The sequence below is a fragment of the Prionailurus bengalensis genome, chromosome E2, assembly GCF_016509475.1.
Source record: "Prionailurus bengalensis isolate Pbe53 chromosome E2, Fcat_Pben_1.1_paternal_pri, whole genome shotgun sequence".
Taxonomy (NCBI): domain Eukaryota; kingdom Metazoa; phylum Chordata; class Mammalia; order Carnivora; family Felidae; genus Prionailurus; species Prionailurus bengalensis.
The window spans coordinates 21,843,904-21,862,419 of record NC_057352.1 but is presented as its reverse complement, the minus strand read 5'-3'; the positions used below and the strand labels follow the sequence as shown (position 1 = coordinate 21,862,419).

Genomic DNA, 18,516 nt, shown 5'->3' with positions numbered 1-18,516 from the left:
TGTCATCTCACGGGCCTGGAACGGTGCCCGGTACGTGGAAGGACGGTGCTCAACAATATTTGTTGAATAAAGGCAGGAAGGACCAGCGCAGGAGACTGCGAGCCTAGCCCTCGGTTAATTTCTTAAGTCTCTTGGGTAGAAAAGCAGGCCCCTTGCTCCACGTTAAAGGAAGTGCCTCCCCGGGAATCCCGGGGGGCCTTGCGCTGGGCTTCCCGAGGCTGGTGCTGATGGCCGGGCCGCTGGGGGGACTCCTCTGGGCCCCATCACGACCATTTCCGGTTGGGTGTGCGTGTCCTCCGCGAGCCCCCTGCCGGCCTGCGCTGTCCGCCCCGTCGCACCTCCAGCACCGACCCCGGGACCGCCGGCCTCCGGTGCACACGATCTCCGGTGTAAAGTCACGGCAGTATTCGAAAGGTTAAAGCGGAGTGAACTGTTAATTTTAATGCTTTCTCTAAGCTTCAGTTTTAATAAGCGAAAATGATGTTCTTATTTGCAGTAAAGTGGTGTTATAAAATTCTGTCTGTCAAGCTCATTTTAAAACCATGGAAATAAATGATCTGACAAAATCAGGCTATTAGACAAGTGAGGAAGAGTGATTTCCATAAAAGTGAGGAGCTGTTCCTTAATTTCACACTTGGTAGTCTTTTGGGTCGACTAAATTTTTAAATAAGTGATAAAATTATATTAGCGCAATTGCATTTTTATAGATTTTTTTGGTCATTGTACTCTTTTTCAATCCCTTTATTTTAACTCAAACTGTTCTGCTGAAAGGTTACTCTCAACGTATGTGAGCTCGTAACAGTATGCCCATGACGCGGCCCGGGGCCCGCGAGTCCTCAGGCCGTGCTCGCCGGGGCTGGTGGCGGCCTCTACACACAGCGGGAGACGGCGGCTGCCCCCCAGATTCGTGGGGCTGCGGTCCCGGGGCCCCGAGGAGGGGTGAGGAGAAGTGGATGCCCAGGATATCCGCTGGGGTTGCCCTCGGGCCTGCCTCTGGCTTCTGAGCTCACTCTGCTTCTGCTCAAAATAAGGAAGAAAACCAGGAGACCACGTTCTCCAGAAACCCTCCGGGCGTGGACAGGACCGGCCAGTGTTTGCACACGGAGCCGGAAACTTAGAGGGAAAGTAGCTCTTTTGTGATCATTCATGTGGCCCCCACCCAACCCCACCAGACCCCTCAAAGCATCACATAGCCAGGCCTGGGCTCGCTGTTCTGTCCAGGACCTTGGGAGAACCCTAATAGGGCCAAGCCCAGAACTCAGGTCTCCCGTGTGGCTGAAATAGCTCCAGGCGGACAGATATGGGCCCAGTTGGGGGAAAAGAGGGGACGACTCTTCTGATTTGACTTTTAATAATTAGAACAGCATTGAAGGTATGAGTCTTTGGCATATCCTCTGCCCTGCCCTGTGCTGACTTCCCACTTTAAGTGCTGAGGGTGCAGACTTTTGTCCCCTGCAGGCTCAGGTCCCCAGCCTCTGCACCCTCTCGTGAACAGAGCTCAGGGGCTGGGGACCCCTTCTCCTTGGCCCTGGCACTCCGCCCGATTCTGAGACCCGGTGGAGAACTCATGCGCCCCACCCACCAGCCTGGGTTCCTCTCTTGTCCTGCCCAGGCTGGGCCTCTGCCCGGGTCATGGTCACACTCACCAGCCTCGCCCACACCCAGTTCAGCCCTTGTAATCTCTTGTACCTCGTCTAAGTACAGACGGATGACATTAATAAAGGCTCGGCAGTTGGCCGCCCCCTCCTCCTGAGTGCACTCAGGATCTGGGGCCGTGCGGGACTCAGCCTCAGCACCCGCTGGCCTCTGGGTGTGCCCTCCCAAGGTGCCCCCCAGTGCAGTGGTTTTTAAAAACATGCGTTCACTTTCAGGTAGCCCTTCTTCCGGGAGGATAACGAGCCTCTGTCTCCTGAGACGAGAGAGAACACGTTGGCCGAGCGTCTCCCATGGGCCAGGCTGAGGGGCTGGGTGAGAATGGGGACACCCTGTCCCTTTAGCTGTGAGGGATACGGTGCTCACCTGGGGACACCCAGCTCTCAGAACAAAGGAACATCCTGCTCCGGTGAGAGCAGGCCTTTTGTCGCTGACTCCCAGGTGTCCCGGCAAAGGGAAAGGCTGGCTGTGACAGTGGTGCCTTTTTTCATGAACGCAGCAAACGTTTAGTGGGTGCTTTCTGTGTGCCAAGCCCTGGGCCAGCTCCGATAATGGAAGGCTCACTTCCCGTGCAGGGAGGTGGACCGGATGCCTCGTGTTCACTCGAAGGACCTTCCAGGCTGGATGCTTGGCCAAGGAGAAAGAGAAGCAGCCTGGGAACTCAGAGCCTCTCTGTGCCTCAGCATCCCCAACTGTGCAGTGACGTTCAAAGGTGTGCAAGGACCCTCCCAGCCCTGGCACTGCACGGTGTGTGTGTGTGCGTGTGTGCATGTGTGTGTGTGTGGGGGGGGGTCTGAGCAGGCCGTCACCCAGTAGCCAGAAGTGCGCGCCCTCGGCCAGCCGTCGAACATCTGTCTGACGCTCAAGAGAGCATCTTCTGAGCACAGAAGTCAAGCTCGCCTTCTCCACGGCGTCTCCGAGAGTCAACGCCGGAGCGCAGGGGAATGGTAAGTAAGAAGTGTTTCCTGGAAAAGAGGAGGAAGTGCCGGGTAGGCACAGCCTGCCGGGTGGCCGTGGAGGGGCAGGGCTGTCTCTCCCTGGGAAGGAAGAAAGAAGAAGTCCAAATTAGTCATGTTGTATTACTTCTTTTTATGGCAATGCTCTGAAAGTCTGCAAATGTCAGCATGTTAATTTACTGTCACTCAGTGATATTATTTCATCCTTTCAAAAATGTGTTTCTTGCATTTTCAGTAGCATACTCCAAGTGTTCTCCATCTCGAAGTTTCTATAGATAGTGCGACTACTTTCACTCTGACCGGTGCCAAAATGTAGAAATTCATCGCTGGCTGTAGCCACATATATGTTACGAGTGGAGTCGGGGACTCGGGTTTCCTGCTTGCAGAGCCCGGGGGGGGGGGGGGGGGAGAGGTCTGATTTTTCTCTCGGTTCTCCTCCTACACCCCTCGTCCTCCTGAAATGCTCTGGGGTTTCTCTCTCAAGGAACGCGCCGAGATAAATTTAATAGAGAGAAATGTTAAGGAATCAGTCATGGCTGGGTTTGTATATGAAGCCTGAGCCCTCCCCGTCTCCAGACGCAGCCCCCCCCCCCACCCTGCTGCTTCTCCTATGGTGGCAAACTTATTTCAAAAATTCTGATGAAACACTCGGTAAATTTTGTTATTCTGTGATGATAATAAATCATTATAGCCTTAAACACTTCTCTAGCTTGGAGCCTCAGCCACAAATTATCTTGTCATTCTGACCAAAACATTCTCCAAAAAAGCTTGACAAGTGCTAAAACCCAGAACATGAAACCATGTGTTGTTGTGAAAGCAAGATTCAGAAATGTCAATTAATTAGATTAAGAGGCTACTTTTAGCTTTCCTCGTGTTGCCAAATAACCCTTAAAATACGCATAGCAGTGGAAATCTACCTCCGCGGTACAGGACTTCTGTGCCGAAGGAAGACAATGGATCGGACTAATGGACGAAATTATTGTATCTGTCAGCCGGCTCGAGAGAATGATCTAGAAGCAAATGTCTCGCTTCTTTTTCCACAATGTGGCTTCCCAAGCTGGGTAAATCCTGCCATTTATGAATTCAAGTAGTTCCCTGCACCCCGCCCCTCAGAAATCATCTACAGATCTAGAAGGAAAAGTCAAGCCTTTTTTGTATGCCTTCACTAAGAAGATGGATTTTTAATGTCTTTCTGTGCTTTTCTTTTTAATTTGCATTTGCATTTTGAAGTTCACTTTGTAAAAAAAAAAAAATATATCGTGGAGAAATTATTTAAATGTTTTTTTATCCCTGTTTCTTGAAAATCTTATCTTTAAATAATCTATATCCTCCATTTTATTTATGCCATAAACTGTTCCTATATTTTAATGGTCTGTTTGCTTTAAAAGGGGTTGTTGGTTTTAATAGCTCAGTTACTATCTTTGTAAACTAAACTCCTGACGAAATTCGAGCAGAGCATCTCTGCCTGTGTGTGGAAGGCACATTCCAACCCCTGAAAAGGAGATTTAAGCCAAATAAATGTTCTGCCCAAATTAAAATACATAAAATGAATAGTTAAGTTGGACAAGAGCTGATGGACGGAGCAGTTGGGACATGTGGGTGTTGGGAGAGCTGGCTGCCAGGCAGGGCCTCGGGAGAGAAAACCCAAATGAAATTAATTTCCTGACCCCTTTTGTCCATTCCTCGGGGCTAATTGATTACAGTGTTGGCATGAGGTCTTTCTTGGGTGAGCAGAATGGGGCAGCGCGGGTGGCATGGGGAAGGGTGACGCGAGGTCACTCCCCACGAGGACTTTGAGAGTCGTAGCCTCTGCGCCTGGCTGTGGCTTGGGGCCCCCTCAGCTACCCTGGGGGGGGGGACAGGGACTGAAAATTCCCCTCCACGTTCTCATGGCTGCAGTGCCCACCTTGATTCTATTATCACCCATGTGGATCCTGACACTAAGTTTCTGCCAGGGCATTTTTGTGGAGGAAGGACACATCTGCTCGCACAGAGAAATGGAGGGAGTGGGTGGGAGGGTGGGGGCGACAGGATGGAAGATGTCTGAAGCTCCGAGAGGCGTCCCTCCCCTCTTGGCATTCACGACCCCGCCGCCCACTGCCCGCCGCTACCCCCAGCAGCAAGTGCGAGGAGACAGTAAGGCGGAAAGGCCAGCTGCTCTCTGAGCAGCTCTGTCCCGGGGCCCGGGGTGGCCAGTCCTGCCTGGGATGCCCCTGGGCGGAGGGTGGGACTTCCTGTGGGAGGGACTTCCTGTGTGGAGCCATTTCCTGCGAGATGTCATCCTGTGCAGGGGGTTGGGGGGGTGGGGACCAGGAGCCGGTGGGGCCCTGCAGCCACTCACCGGGTCCCCGTGTCTCCTGGTTCTTGCGGGTCCCCCCCCACCCCTGCGCATTGTACTTCCCTCCCCTCGCAGCCAATCGCGCCGTTTCTAGCCAGCAATGAGGCAATTAATGAGCTGTACAGAAGCCCTAAGTTATCTCTGCAACTAGATGGGTAATAAACACATAAATAAGTAAATAATTAAATAACTAAATAAAATAAAACGGATGAGTGAGGCATCCAGGGCTCCGGTCTCCCCGGGATCCGTAGCACAGGGCAGTGGGAAAAGCAGAGGGAGAGAGGGAGGCCTGGGCTCTGGAGGCAGCTCGGTGGCTGGCCTGGAGTGTTATCTTGGCCCAGTCACTCCCCGTCATGGGGGAGCCCTCCCCCTGGGCCCGACAGCCCCCTGATTAATGCCCGCGGGAGTGCGGGGGCCCAACGCGAACGCGGGTGGCTGGGCGCAGCCGCAGCCACTCCTGGGGTGCTGTCCACACCCCCCCCCCCATCCCGTCCCTTTGGGTCTACCTGCCAAAGGCTTCCCACTGCAAGGCCCTGGGTCTCTAAGCTCGTGGGCAGGGGGTAGCGCTCGGCCAGGGACAGAGGGGAGCTGAGGACCCCCATCGGCCTGACCCCCAGAGGGGACCACCCGCGGACTGCCCAGCACAGTCCCACAGAGGTTTCCAGCGGACTCCAGTCCGGTTCGTAGGCAGCCTGCTCCTTAATCCAGCTGGAACTGGCTTCCCCGCCTTTCCCGCCTCACCGCTCCCTGTCCTCGCGTCTGTCTACCTGTGCTTCCTGGGATCACCTGTCAAAGCGATCAAAGCGATGGCCGGCCCTCAGCTCCTCATCCAGCCGGCCAGACAGAGAAGCAGAGGGAGCCGACGCCCCACCTGAGCCGGGCAGCCACCTGTTGTCAGGCGGGGGTGCGGCATTGGGGGATCCGTTTGAAATCTCCCAGTTTTCGGAAACTGGCAATGCATTAAAGGTTGCCGGGTTGGGGGTGAAAGCCATCTGTATCATTAACCTGAACCCGAAGTATCCAGGGGGGCTTGGGACAGAGAATGTCTGCTGCTTCAGACCCGGAAGCAAGTTGAGGTGCATCTGTGACCCCCCCGCGGATCAGAATCACAGCTCTTGTCCGGGATTGGCCCGACCCTGGCCGCCCAGGGTGCTGGCTCTCTCACCACTGTGACAGAAAGCTCCTTCCCCTCAAGATCGCTGAGCAGGACCTATGAGAAGCTCACACCTTGAGGGGAAAACTGCCCAAGCGTGAAGCTGAGACAGAGAGACGGAGATACAAAGAGACAGAGAGGAGGAGAAAGAGACAGAGAGGCAGAGAGAGAGCGAAAAACAGATATAGAGACAGAGACAGAGAGGGAGAAGAAAAGCACATAGGGAGAGAGGCAGAGAGAGAGAGAGAGAGAGAAACAGAGAGAGTGAAAGAGAGAGAGACAGGGAGAGACAGTAAGAGACAGAGAGAGAGAGAAAGAGAAAGAGAGGGAGGAGAGAGAGGGAGGGACAGACTCCTGGGACATCGCGTAAGCACCTACATCCAGCAGTCACTGAACCCACTATGCCCAGACTTCACGTATGTGTGCCAAACTTCCACTCCTTGCTTGAAATCCTGAGCGACTTCTTGCTGACAGCATCGTGACGAGCGCTCCTGACCCCCAAACCTGGAAGGGAACGGACGCCCTGGGAGCTACAAGATCAGGGAGGAATCAGGAGGGAGCCTCATGTGCTAACAGGGACCCACACCAAGGCCTGTGCGCGGACTTCAGGGAGCCAATGAATGCATGTGCCCACAAGCACCTCACAACCCCTGAGCGGTCAAGAAACCGTGGAAGAAATCCTAGAAAGACCCCCAGGTGAGAAACACCCGAATCGTTTCAACACCATCTGTGGCCCCAGCAACATTTCATTTCAGATGATCTGGATGGCGCTTCTCAGCATGTGACAGGCCAGTGCCATTGGTCTTGCCATCTCAAGGCGCAGCCAGAAGGCAGCGGGGCGACCGGCCTCCTGGTGGTTTCTCGCAAAGAGGGGCCGTGGCCTCCCATGCCCTCCTCTACGTGCAATCTCGTCTTATCTGACCCTCAAGGTCCAGCCCAGCCCTGCCTCACCAAAGATAGGCTCCCGGCCAGGGCCCCTCAAGCTTCAGGGACTGAGCCTTGTGGTCCCACTTTGTTTGTTGCCCATTCTCTTTCTTACCCAGACGTTTGACATTGATTTGTCACTATTGTTTTGTCTCCTTTCTCCAGCATGGCTCCAAACTCATTCAAGTCCGGCACGGGTCTTGGGCGTGCACAGATCTGGTACTGGGCCAGGGTGGGAGGGCTGCTGTCTGGTCTGATGGTCCAGCCCCTCGTGACATGAAGCCTCGGTCCCACTGGGAACTGTGCAGGGTCAGAGGAGACCTTACCGGTGCCCCCGCCTCACGTCTCAGGCACGCAGAAGCTTCTCGGGCCTCTCCAGACAAAACCGTGGGTCCCCATGTTCAGAGAAGCCAACCCCTACTACCAAATGGCCCGTGGGGTCAAAGTCCCCTATAGACTAGGTAGCTAGGACTCTCTGGAGGTCTGGACACCCTCCCCCTTCTGCTCCCAGAACCATCAGCGAGCCCTTGCCCTGGGCCCCATGTCCTTTCCCGGCTCCACTCCGTCCTCACCCTGCCTTTCCATGGTAGAGAGAGAGAGAGCGCCTGGCTTTCCAGTGGAATCTCTCTGATCGAGAGGAACGGGTCCAGCTCTTTTACAGCCTTGAGAGACCCCCCACCCCCATGTGTGGACCAGACTCATGCAGAGGTGGAGCTGGAGGGCATCCAGACAGCGGAGGGAGCAGTCTAGACCCCCGCGGACGTTCCCTGTTGTGGTCATTTTTTTCCAGGGTATATGAGGCTGCCTCGTTGATTACGTGAATATTGACAGTATTTGAGAAGACTGTAATAAGAAGCTGGACCTCGAGGGTCAGATACGGTTGGAGGTCGCAGTTGAAGGCAGGTTCAGTCTGTTCAATGGCCTCGTTGAGTGTAGAGAAGGTAGAGGGAGGGGCGCCCGGGGAGCTCAGTCGGTCAAGCGTCTGACTCGTGATTTCAGCTCAGGTCGTGATCTCACAGTTCATGAGTTCAAGCCCGGAGTCGGCTCTGCACCAACAGCGAGGAGTCTGCTTGGGATCCTCTCTGTCTTTCTCTCTCTGCCCCTCCCCTGCTGTGTGCACGTGCTCTCTCTCTCTCTCGCTCTCGCTCTCTCGAAACAAATAATTTTTTAAAAGAGAGAGAGAAGATGGAGAAGGGGGCTCCTTTCATATGCTCTCTCCCGCCGTCCCCCACCCCTCAGGCCCGGGGTGTTGAGCAGCCTGTGAGAAAGCTGCAGCCCCCTGCGTCCTGAGACCCAGTCCCTGACTGGAACAGTCCCTGAAACACGACAGCCAAACCCCAAACTCCTTCCAGGACCGTGGCCCCTTTGGACATAAGGGACTGAGTGGCGAGTAAGCAGGCGACCGGGTTTATGCTCAGCCTGTCGTTCTAATGTTTCTGCAAACAGAAGCCTGGCTGACCTTCCCGACAGGAACAGGGGACCCTGGCGGGCCGCAGCTCCTCCCTGGGCCCCATCTACACAGAAGCCCCACAGGATTCCCGGCCTGCTCCCCTCCCCGGATGGCTGGGGTGACAACAATGTGGGAGAAGCCCTTGGCTTTTTTTTGGGCGTCCAAACATGAAGATGCCGTGTTCTCTCAGCTGGGGGCCCCGAGTCACATCTGTCACTCAAGAGGTCGCACGATCCCCCGTGTGCCGCTCACCCACAGGGAAGGGGGGTGTTCCCGGGACCTCGGCTCGACAGGCGCGGTGCCCCGGGCCCGGACCGCGGTTTGCACCGGGCCAAGAGCGAGGACCGCGCCTGCGGTCCGCAGCACGGCCACGCCGAGCGGGCCACACCGCCCGGCAGGTCCGCACGCTGCGGGAAAGCCTCCCCTCGCTCTCCCTGGCCAGATCGACTTCTTTTCTGAGAGCTGTCGCTGCAACCCTTCAAACCCATTTGACTGGGTTGGAGCACATCACACTGTCACCAACTCAGTTTTCATTAGGCGGCTGCTTCTCTGTTAGCCTAGCCAAGCAGAAGAACTCAAACACATGCACAAATTAAATCGACATCCAAACTCCACCAATATACAAAGCAATTTAAATGATATTCATTAGAGCGATGACAAGGCCTGATGAGGCTTTCAGGAGCCGGGTCCTTCAGCTTTTGCCGACTCGGTTTCATGGTCACTGAGGCGGAACCTCGGCGACTGTACCTCCATTTTTTTTTTTTTTTAAGCTAAGAAAATGACTCCTTCCTGACACACCTACCTCATTCTCCTCTCTCTCCTTTCCTCCCTGCTCTGTCACGGCCCAAGTTTCACCAGCCCTGGTTTCCGGACGCAGGTAGAGCCATGAACCGGAGAGTCACATAAAGGAAAAAGCAGCCAGTCTGACTTCTTTTTTTCCATAAATGCTCCAATTAAAACAGATTTCAGTTTCTCGTAATTTCATTTCACTTGGCCTGGGAGATCTCTAACTCACAATTATGACGGTCGTAAATGTGTCCCTGGAATCCTGCTGTGGGAAAAAAAAAAAAATAATAATGGAAGTGAGACGTTGAAACGTAATAATTTTTCAAACGTACCCCCCCCAAATTTAAAAGTCGTTTCCAAAGTCCTATTTATATATTTAAATTTTTAAAGACAGAGAGGGATGGACCCCCTCCTGCTGCCGCCTAGGGCTGCACAGAGAAGTTGGAAGCCTTGGGACATGGGGGCTCTGAGGGCCTGTGTGGGGTCACGAGACTCCCGATCTTCACGTGTGGGGGCTAAGAGCCACGACAGCCTCACGGCCACGTCCGAATCTCCAAGCCCCAGAGAAGGATCCAAGTCCACTTGGGCACAGAGACTAGCACAGGGACTGCTGGATTCCTCGCCAGCTAAGGGCAAGAGCAAGGTCATGGCCGCATCCATCAGATCTCTGGGCTTTGGAGTTTGCAGCCCAGATAATATCCACAGCAGGGGGAATGATCAACAACTTCATACACTGATGCCCGCACTTCTGTTTATAATTTTATGCTCAAGGTTAATTACGTGTGTCCTTGGCTTTGATCGGATATTAGCACACGAGAACGTTGCCCGGGTCCATGTTGGCGAAGCAAGGATTCTTAGAAATGCCCATGGACTGGAAGCACACTTTCACGCTTAAGCCATGAGCTCTTACGGAGGAAAAACAGCGCAGCCCAGACCAACTTTCTGTGATGATGAGAATGTTCCATATCTGCGCTGCCCAAAAGTGTAACCACGAAGCCTTATGTGGCTACTGAGTGCTTGAAATGTGGCCGGTATGACTGAAGAACTCAACGTTTGGTTTTATTCCATCTAAGTTTGAGTAGTCAGTCACACGTGCCTGGTGGCCACTCTATTCAACAGCACGGGTGAGACAGTAAATAACAGTGTATCCTAATTCCTGAGTAGCTAATTGTGGATGTTAATCTCTGGAAAGAGGTCACCTTGCTCATCATCATTATCATCAGGAATGATTTATTAAGAATATATTAGCACCTGACATGATACAAAGGTGGTGGAGAAGCCGTTCCTTTGATATTCTATCATTGGAGGTTAATTTGGAAAACACCGACTCTTTGGACCAGCGGTAGGGCACGGACCCCCGAATGCTGAGCCTTCAGAAGCTGCTCACTTTGCTTTAAGTCACTCCCGATGTCCAAAGCCATGGCCTGGTGTGTGAGTCACCGTCAGTTTGTCTGGGATCATCCAGACATCATGGACTATCGGGCCACTGACCAACAATCTGCCAAATCCATTGTCTCGGCCGGGCAGGGAACGTGGTCCCAAATCAAAGGTGCTTCGGGATGTCCTTGCAACTGTCCGAGCCCACCCCTTACAGGGTTTGCTTGCCTTTCAAATCCTCCTGGGGGTGGCCTCCTGTCAAATCCTTGGGGAGAGAACAATGGTGCCTGTAAGTCCAACAGCATCTCCCTCGGGCTTGGAGAAACCCAGCGGAGTGCGAGGAAAATCAGCACCTCCCTGGAAACAAAACCCCGTGTTTGACCGCTGCCCCGCGCTGACACTGGGAGTCCAGCCCTCGGCTGCGACGAGGCTGCCGCACCGCACAGGAAGGTGGGGTTTGTCAGAAAGGAGCTTTTCTTCCCAGAAGCTTTATGCTAAGAGACAGAGCCGAAGCCTTCCCCAAAGGAGTGAGACTGTTTCTGAAGCTAACTATAGCCTATTTTGCAAAGGCCAGCGCACCCCAGAAATGCACGGGCACGCGAGCATGAGTACCTTTTCCAGGTCTCCCGAGGTCAGCTGCAGGCTGAAAGGCATCGACGGGCGCGGGGTCCCACGGGAAATGCATTTTCAGGTTTCCTTTTGCCAAAGATTACACGTGCTTACTAATAAATCCCTAGGGAGAAAAAAGGTTAGTGTTTCTATTACCAAAAGAATAACTATCCGGCAGAGTAAAAATGGTAATTTCTCCATTAGCTAAAAGGATAATAGCTATTATTTTAAAGTTAAAGTATTTATTATTAAAGAGTGGCGCCAGGTTCGCGTGTTTTCATTTTTATGATTGCTTCCTGTAATACGAAGTGTATTGTTTTTGTGCTAAATAGTCAACAGAAGAAAATGCCATCGCAATTTTCCAATTTCAAAAGAACTTCACAGACGAACTTGAAAAAATGAAATCATTTAATTTTTTCTTTTTTTTTTTTCTCTATTAGATGACTTGGAAATCTCTGGAGACCACAGCTTTAACACCGGATTTGGGAAATGCAGACTTGCTTCCTATCAGCGCCTGTCCTTCTCCACGGTCAGGCTCCTGGCTTCAGGGTTCTATCTGCTTCTCAAGGAGCTCAGCTCTCCCCGGCACTGGTAATAGGGAATAGAGCCTTTTTTTTTTCTTTCTCAGGGTTTATTTGGTCACCAGGCCTGTGGCACAGCAGGTGGTCAGGGGTTGGGGGCAGGGCAGTCCACCTAGCCTAGCCTAGCCTAGCCGGAGCCTCTGAACTTGAGAAAAGAAATCCTTCCGAGGTGGTGGGGACCACAGCCCTGAATTCTGCTGGGGAGGCTCACGCTTCGACCTGAGCACAGAACACCCTGGGGAGAAGCGCCTCTTTGCTGGCTATCAATATATATATATATATATATATATTTTTTTTTTTCCTTTTGCAGAATGAAAATAGAACGGAGATGCCAGGGAGATCTGGGTCCTTATCATACCCAACTCTCTCTAACTCTGTACGATTTGGGTTAATTATAGAATTCTTGCTGCCTAAAACTTAAAGATACATCACTGATATTTTTGCTAAATGTTGACTGCAGCGAATAGCTAAGATGTGGCATATTGATTTCTTGTTGTGAAGTGAGCTGTTCAAGCTCCATTTAAGATTTTCATCTTGCATGTAGCCCTGAGCACATCATAGCACCATAAATTAGTTAAATTGCACATTTATCACAAATGTTATTTTAAGATACTGTGTAAATGCGATGGCTGGAAGATATACAGTAGGGCCGCAACAAGCCCGGGCTTGGGCGGGGTGAGGTCGGGGTCACCTACATACCTGTGATTAAAACCGCCCTCACTGGCACCGTCCCTCCTCCTCCCACGGCCCATTTAGAGACCTGACCGGGAGGCCCCAGCCGTGCCCGCGCTGGCACCCTCTATCCGCGCCAGCCGGAGACCCAGCGCACAGCCACCTCAGGTTCGGAACGCCGCCTTACATCTGGCCGTTGTGTCCCCGGAAAACCAGAGGCATCCTGGGCTGGGAATGGAAGGCTTCTCCGGGCGGTGGCCAGGAGGGGGTTGTGACCTCCGGAGCAAATTGGCCTTGCCTTTCCGAGGCCATCGGAGACTAACACTGGCCCTAGCCAGCTCCCACCCCCACCCCGTCCCAGGATGCGTGGCTCGGGGGGTGGGGGGTGTGAACAGTCACTTTGCCAATCGCAATCCTGAGTAGAGCCCTGAACTCCCCAGTTAACTGCGTTTCCTCCGGCGGTAACATTAATTTCTGGGCCCCGCTCCTATGAGCGCCCCTTTCCTGGCTCTGAGCCCCAGGTGCCAAATGGGTGATATCACCTGGTACCCACCTTGGCTCTAAACCCTCACTCCCACGCCCAAAGTGAAAAGTCCTGAAGATAATCCCACGGTGGGGTGAAGAGAAGATGGGCAGAATGTCAGGTTCTTCTCCCAAACTGTTAAGGTGGGGGGCGGGGGGGAGGGGGCACCCTCACTTGCACAAACCCCATCTCCCTTCAAGCCACATGGACCCTGGTGGTGATGGAAGTGTTGTCAGTGTAATCTGTTAGACGCAGGACTTTGGATTCTAATAAACCGATGCTATATTTAACCTGTGAAAAATTCAAGAGTGGAAATCTGGGCTCCAGGATGTGAAGATGTGGAAGGCACGGGAGGGAGGGTGCTGTCCCCTGAGCCAGGTTCTGGGGGGGGGGGCGGGGGGCCCCCAGAGACGGGCATTGTGCCCCACACGCCTCCCAGGTAAAGGCCCACGGGGCGCACAACTACTCCAGAAGGGATGAGGGCAGGCCAAGGAGGAGGTGGGGAGGGAGCCGGGCCCGCCACCCAGAAGGGAAAGCCCTCTGTGCCCCGCCCGCAGGCACAGCCCAATTGTGTGGCGAGCACAGCCAGAAAGACACTCCCTATTTGCCAAAAACCCGTCTGCAACTCCAGTGAGGTTCTCTCTAAAAACCCGGAGAGACATGGGCTGCCGAGAGAAAGTAGATCAGACAGAAATTTTGGACTCCTCTTGACAAAAGGGGTGGGGATGAACAGGAAAACGACGGAGGCGTGTTGCCGAACATCTCTGAAAGGGTTTCATTTAAATTTTTAATAAAAGAGTATTTCTTTTAAGTTGAGGTGTTTTATGCATTACATGGATGTAACACATCTCTCATTTGTATAATTCTAGGTTAGGAGCTCCGATTCTGCATAACTACAAGAGTAGTTTGAATGTAGTAATAAAGGTATTTTACAATTTTACATGATGTTCCCAGCGTTTTGTTGGCATGATTTGCCAGGGCTAATAAAAGCTGGTGACTATCATATAAATGCTCTCCCCACTCCTCCCGTGTACGGGTTCGGTCGCCGCCCCCCCCCTCCTCGCCGCCACCCTGCACACCTCCTTATCTGTGGCTGCGACTCGAAAATCCCGAATCAACAGGAAGGAACCGCCCCGCGCTGAGTCTTGCAAAGACCTTCCTTCCCCCACCTGCCTCCTGCAGGGCTCGGGGCCCTGACTCCTCACTGTCCAGAGGGGAGACCAAACCCCCGGCCCCCACGCGGACCACCAGGTGTCGACCTGGAGCCCCTCCACCGCTCTGTTGGCGGATCGCTTTCGCAGAGAGAAGCTAACCTCATGTGAAATGTCTTCCTTTCTTTAACATTTTATTCTCGGGGAGAATTCTGTCCACGCAGCCTCTGAGAGAGGGCTCCCTGCTCTCCAAACGCCAAAGTTCACTAAAACTCCCGTGATTTACGGGCAGCTTCCGACTGCCAGCACCTGGCAGACACAGCAACCAACTCAGTCATAAACAGATCGCATACAATTTAATTTTAATGTGCTCGTTAGTCGTAGCACATTTCAGACATAATTGTGAACGCAACACAAAATTATAGCAAAAAGACAATTTTAATGCTGCCGTAGAAAAAAGGGTTATAGGAAGAGTCACATAATGGTGGTTCATTGTCAACAACAAAACAGGGCACAGAGTGTGTTACAGTGTCTGTGCTGTTTACATGCCAATATTTTATACATAGGTTCTCATATGGTGTCAGCTGTCAGTTACTTCTGCAAATTAACTGCCAAAAATGGAGAACAGAATCACTTGGAGAGCCGGTAACCACGGGTTACCTTTCATAAGCCTAAAGATAAAGCTGCAGTGTGGGATCTTGGGAGAATAATTAGGAAGAACAAAACAGAAAGTTACCAATCGAAATAAAAAGGCATCCTACAACATGAAATAGCAACCAAGAGGGCTGGTAAGTAAGTGAAAGAGGTTGTATCACGGAATGCCTCATGACTTTTAAGCAAAGTATTACAGTACAAACATTTTAAAGGCTTTATCAATGCTTAGGAAATACAGTACAAGTTCTTCTTCTTCTTTTTTTTTTTTCTCCTTTTCAAATAGACTTAACCCTTTGAGCACTGAGTTTATTTTGAGCGTTCTTTGATTTCTAATAAATACCTTTAAAAATCATGTGCAAAATATTTATGATGCCTGCCATGGACGTATTTCCTGGCCTCGTTTATTCAGACTGCTCAAAACAAATGATAACATGATGCTAATAAATATGTATAATTTAAACATGAACCTCTATCAATATAGATGTACTGTATAGGAAAACAAACAATCATACTTTGCTTTCAGATAATGTTTCTGTATACTTTATAAATGCTATCTGTGGTATCTTCTGTATAATTTACAATGTTTGCATGTAAAAAAAAAAAAAACAAAACAAAACCATAGACCTTAGAAAAAAAAAAAAAAAAAAAGGAAAAGAAATATACACTATACATAGGCACGGCTTATGCCCAGAGCATAGCAGGTACATAAAACACTGTTGCTATAAATGCAGGAAAAAAGGTCATTTTTAACCACAATCACATTTTTTCATAAGAGAGTCTGAAATCTATACAATATATACATCTATGTTTCAATGTGAAAATAATATTCTTTTAAATTTCAAGGCGTGTTATACCCCTGCAGACCTGCATAAATGGAGGTTTATATTATTCATTATAACTAAGCTGGTAAGGAGTTTAAAAAACAGAGCTTCATACATTATTATTATTTTCTTTTCTTTTTTTAACCAAATTAATGCAAAAGTGCTTCAAAGTACTCAGAGGGCTAAAGATGAAAGGGTGAGGAATGCCAGCACACTCGAGCCGCGTGGAAAAAGTGTGCCCGATTTCGTTATAAATGCTTAATTAAACTGTCTGTTAATGCATGCAGCTTGAAGCATCGGGGGGATGCTCACAACTCAATCCCATTTACACAAAGTTCCAAACACTTGCCACTGCGTTTTAACCTTCATATTTTACCAGTAACAACAGCTGATTATGCACCTCTATTAAACACTGTACAGTTATACAAAACAGTCCTGCCCAGAGTGATTTCTTTGCACTTAAAATAAGAGCATGTGCCAAGAACAAGACAGAGGGGCCTTAAGGTGCCTGCAACAGTTTCCCTCAAAGCAAATTACAGTCATTTTAATCAAAAGCAAACGCTACTGCTTCTCTAACTCAGAGACGTACAGAAGGTGGTCTTCTGGGGATTTCCCGTGTGTTTTGCTAAGGTGAAGCTTAACCGCATGCTTGCTCGCAAAGGTCCGATTGCAAAGTTTGCACTGGTAGGAGGTCCCCAGGTCCTCCTCCGGGGAGGACGTCGCCAGTTTTTCTGAGGGCGACTTGGTTTGTGCTATTTGATTGTTAATCTGTTCGGTGGACAGTTTGGACAAGTCCCGGAGCCGGAAGCCCAGGTGTGACTCCAGGTGACTGATGTACGTGGAGGGAGTCCTGATTTGTGACGCGCAGTCATTACAAAAGAACACGGGGTGGCCGGTGTCCAAGTTTTTGAGGAACTTTGTTCCACCTGTCCTTCGAAGCTGGTATTTCACGTTGGCCAGCCAGTGGCTGATGGTGGTCATGGAGAGCCCGGTGAACCTCGAGATGTGCATGCGTTCCTGGGGGCTCAGGTCGGACATGATGTACTTCCCCTCGGAGGTCTGCCGGAGGCTGGCGGCAAACTGGGCCTGGAGGATGAGCAGGTGCTGGGGGTTCCAGTTTGACTGGCGGCCCTTCCTCTTCTGCGCGGGCGTCGCCTCCTCGGCCTCCTCCAGAGTGGCCCCGTCAATGTCAGACTTCTCGGAGATGCTGGAAGGAGTGGAGGACTTTGACGTGTGGCTCTCTGTCAAGTTCTTCAGCATATCGGATATATCTGACAAGGCATTCTCGCGGAGCGGCGAGTTTGACATGAATGATACGACGGCAGATGTCTTTGCCGTTGTCACCGTGGATGAGGAGGTTGCCGGGGATGTGGACGTGGGTGACAAAAGCACTGAACCCAAAGAGCAGCCCTTGTCACTCTTCCCTTTTGTCAAGTCTATGGGCTGGTCGTTGTTGACGTGGTAGAAATAGCGGTCGAGGTGGTCCGCCTTCTTGGACTGCAGGGGCGGCGGCGTGGCCACGGCCGCCTTCTCGGCCAGGCTGTTGCTCATCTTGAAAAGCATGCTCATGGGGTCGAGGGCGGGCAGGGAGGGCTTGGCAGCCTTGCCCAGGTGGATGTTCATGACCGACTGGAGGGCACTCAGCGGGTTCACGAAAGGCTGTTCGGGCGGGTGGTCGGTGATGATGGCCGTGCTGCTGCTCAGGCCGCTGCTCATGGGTTTCGCCAGCTCCTTGCCGTTCTCCACCGGCTCTGCCGGGGGGCTCTCCTCCTTGCAGCCGTCCCGCTGGGGGCTGGGGCTGCCCTCCTGGCTTTTGAAGCCCCCGTCGCTGCTGGACGCCTCCATCTTGATGGGCTCGCTGATTTCGCTGCTGCACGGGGACGGGGTGGCCCGCTTGGGCGGAGACAGCTTGCCCTCCGGCTCCTTCGTCTTCTCCTCCGCTTTGGCAACCTTCTCGGTGACTTTCTTCACCAGTTCCTCCATGGCGTGAAAGTTCGTCTTGGGCATGGGCGAGGTCTGGCTGCTGGGGGGAGAGACCAGGGTCTGGGTTTTCGTGGGAGACACGATCTCGCTGTTGCCGAACATGGGTTTCAGGGGCGCGCTCTTCCCCGACGAGCCCAGGGACAGCTTCATCATGTTGGGGAGCTGGTAGGCGGCGTGGATGCTGGGGTAGCCCCCCCAGCTGGGCGTGCCGTTCTGCGCCTTGTTGATCGCCGACGTCACGGTGTTCTCCAGGGACTTCAGGATATCCAGGCCCCCCTTGGGGCTCTCCTCTAGGTCGTTTTCAGTCAAATAGTGGTACTTGGAAGAGATGTCGTATTTCTCCTCTTCTTCGCAGGGCTTCTCCTTTTCCTTGGGCTTCTCGTCGGGGACCGCCTTGTCCTTGTCGACCTCCTTCTTGACCTCCACGTTCAGCTTCGGGGAGACGCTGGCGGGGGTGTTGGCGGGGGATGTGAACGTGGTGGCGGCCAGGGGCACGGACTGCACCTTCTCGTCCAGCAGGGTCGTGATGGTGGGCGTGACGGGCGTCTCCATGATGGGCTTGCCCTTCTTCATGGCCGAGTTCGTGACCTTGATGAAGTGGCCGGTGACCATCATGTGGGCGGTGAGCTCCTGCAGGGTATCGTGGGAGCTGCCGCACTCCATGCACTTCAGGATCTGGGACTTCCGGGCTTCAAAGTGCCACGCGTAGCTGGCCCCGTTCTGGTGGCCGTACCGGTTATTTGGCGTGATGTAGGGGTTGGAGTTCTTCTGAAGCACGTCGTTGGTGTCGGGCATCACAGCCTTGGGGGTCCCGCCCGTGGAATCCGGGGAGCTGGGGAGCTCCAGCTCCAGCGAAGCTTTCTTCCGGGCGGCAGGGATGATTTT

At 52.4% G+C, this 18,516-nt stretch overlaps 2 protein-coding genes across 2 annotated transcripts in view; both read right to left on the bottom strand.

The window, feature by feature from the left end:
* Window positions 1–415: 415 nt before the first annotated feature.
* Window positions 416–11,379, bottom strand: LOC122494159. Its single transcript, XM_043599119.1, has 3 exons — window positions 11,250–11,379; window positions 9,277–9,525; window positions 416–2,690 (listed from the first exon to the last, which is right to left on the bottom strand). Exon 3 carries the CDS (start codon window positions 2,422–2,424, stop codon window positions 1,423–1,425), a length of 1,002 nt encoding a protein of 333 aa, XP_043455054.1. The 5' UTR covers window positions 2,425–2,690; window positions 9,277–9,525; window positions 11,250–11,379; the 3' UTR covers window positions 416–1,422.
* A 3,213-nt stretch (window positions 11,380–14,592) lies between these two features.
* Window positions 14,593–18,516, bottom strand: part of TSHZ3 (teashirt zinc finger homeobox 3) — a 69,655-nt gene continuing 65,731 nt past the window's right edge. The window contains exon 2 of the mRNA XM_043599118.1: window positions 14,593–18,516. This exon is cut by the window's right edge and continues 908 nt beyond it. Coding sequence (XP_043455053.1) covers window positions 16,210–18,516 — 2,307 coding nt within the window. The 3' untranslated portion in view covers window positions 14,593–16,209.

What these genes read in the sequence shown, in the direction of transcription:
- LOC122494159 (XM_043599119.1), bottom strand. Translation starts at nt 2,424, where the DNA reads ATGCACACACGCACACACACACACCGTGCAGTGCCAGGGCTGGGAGGG.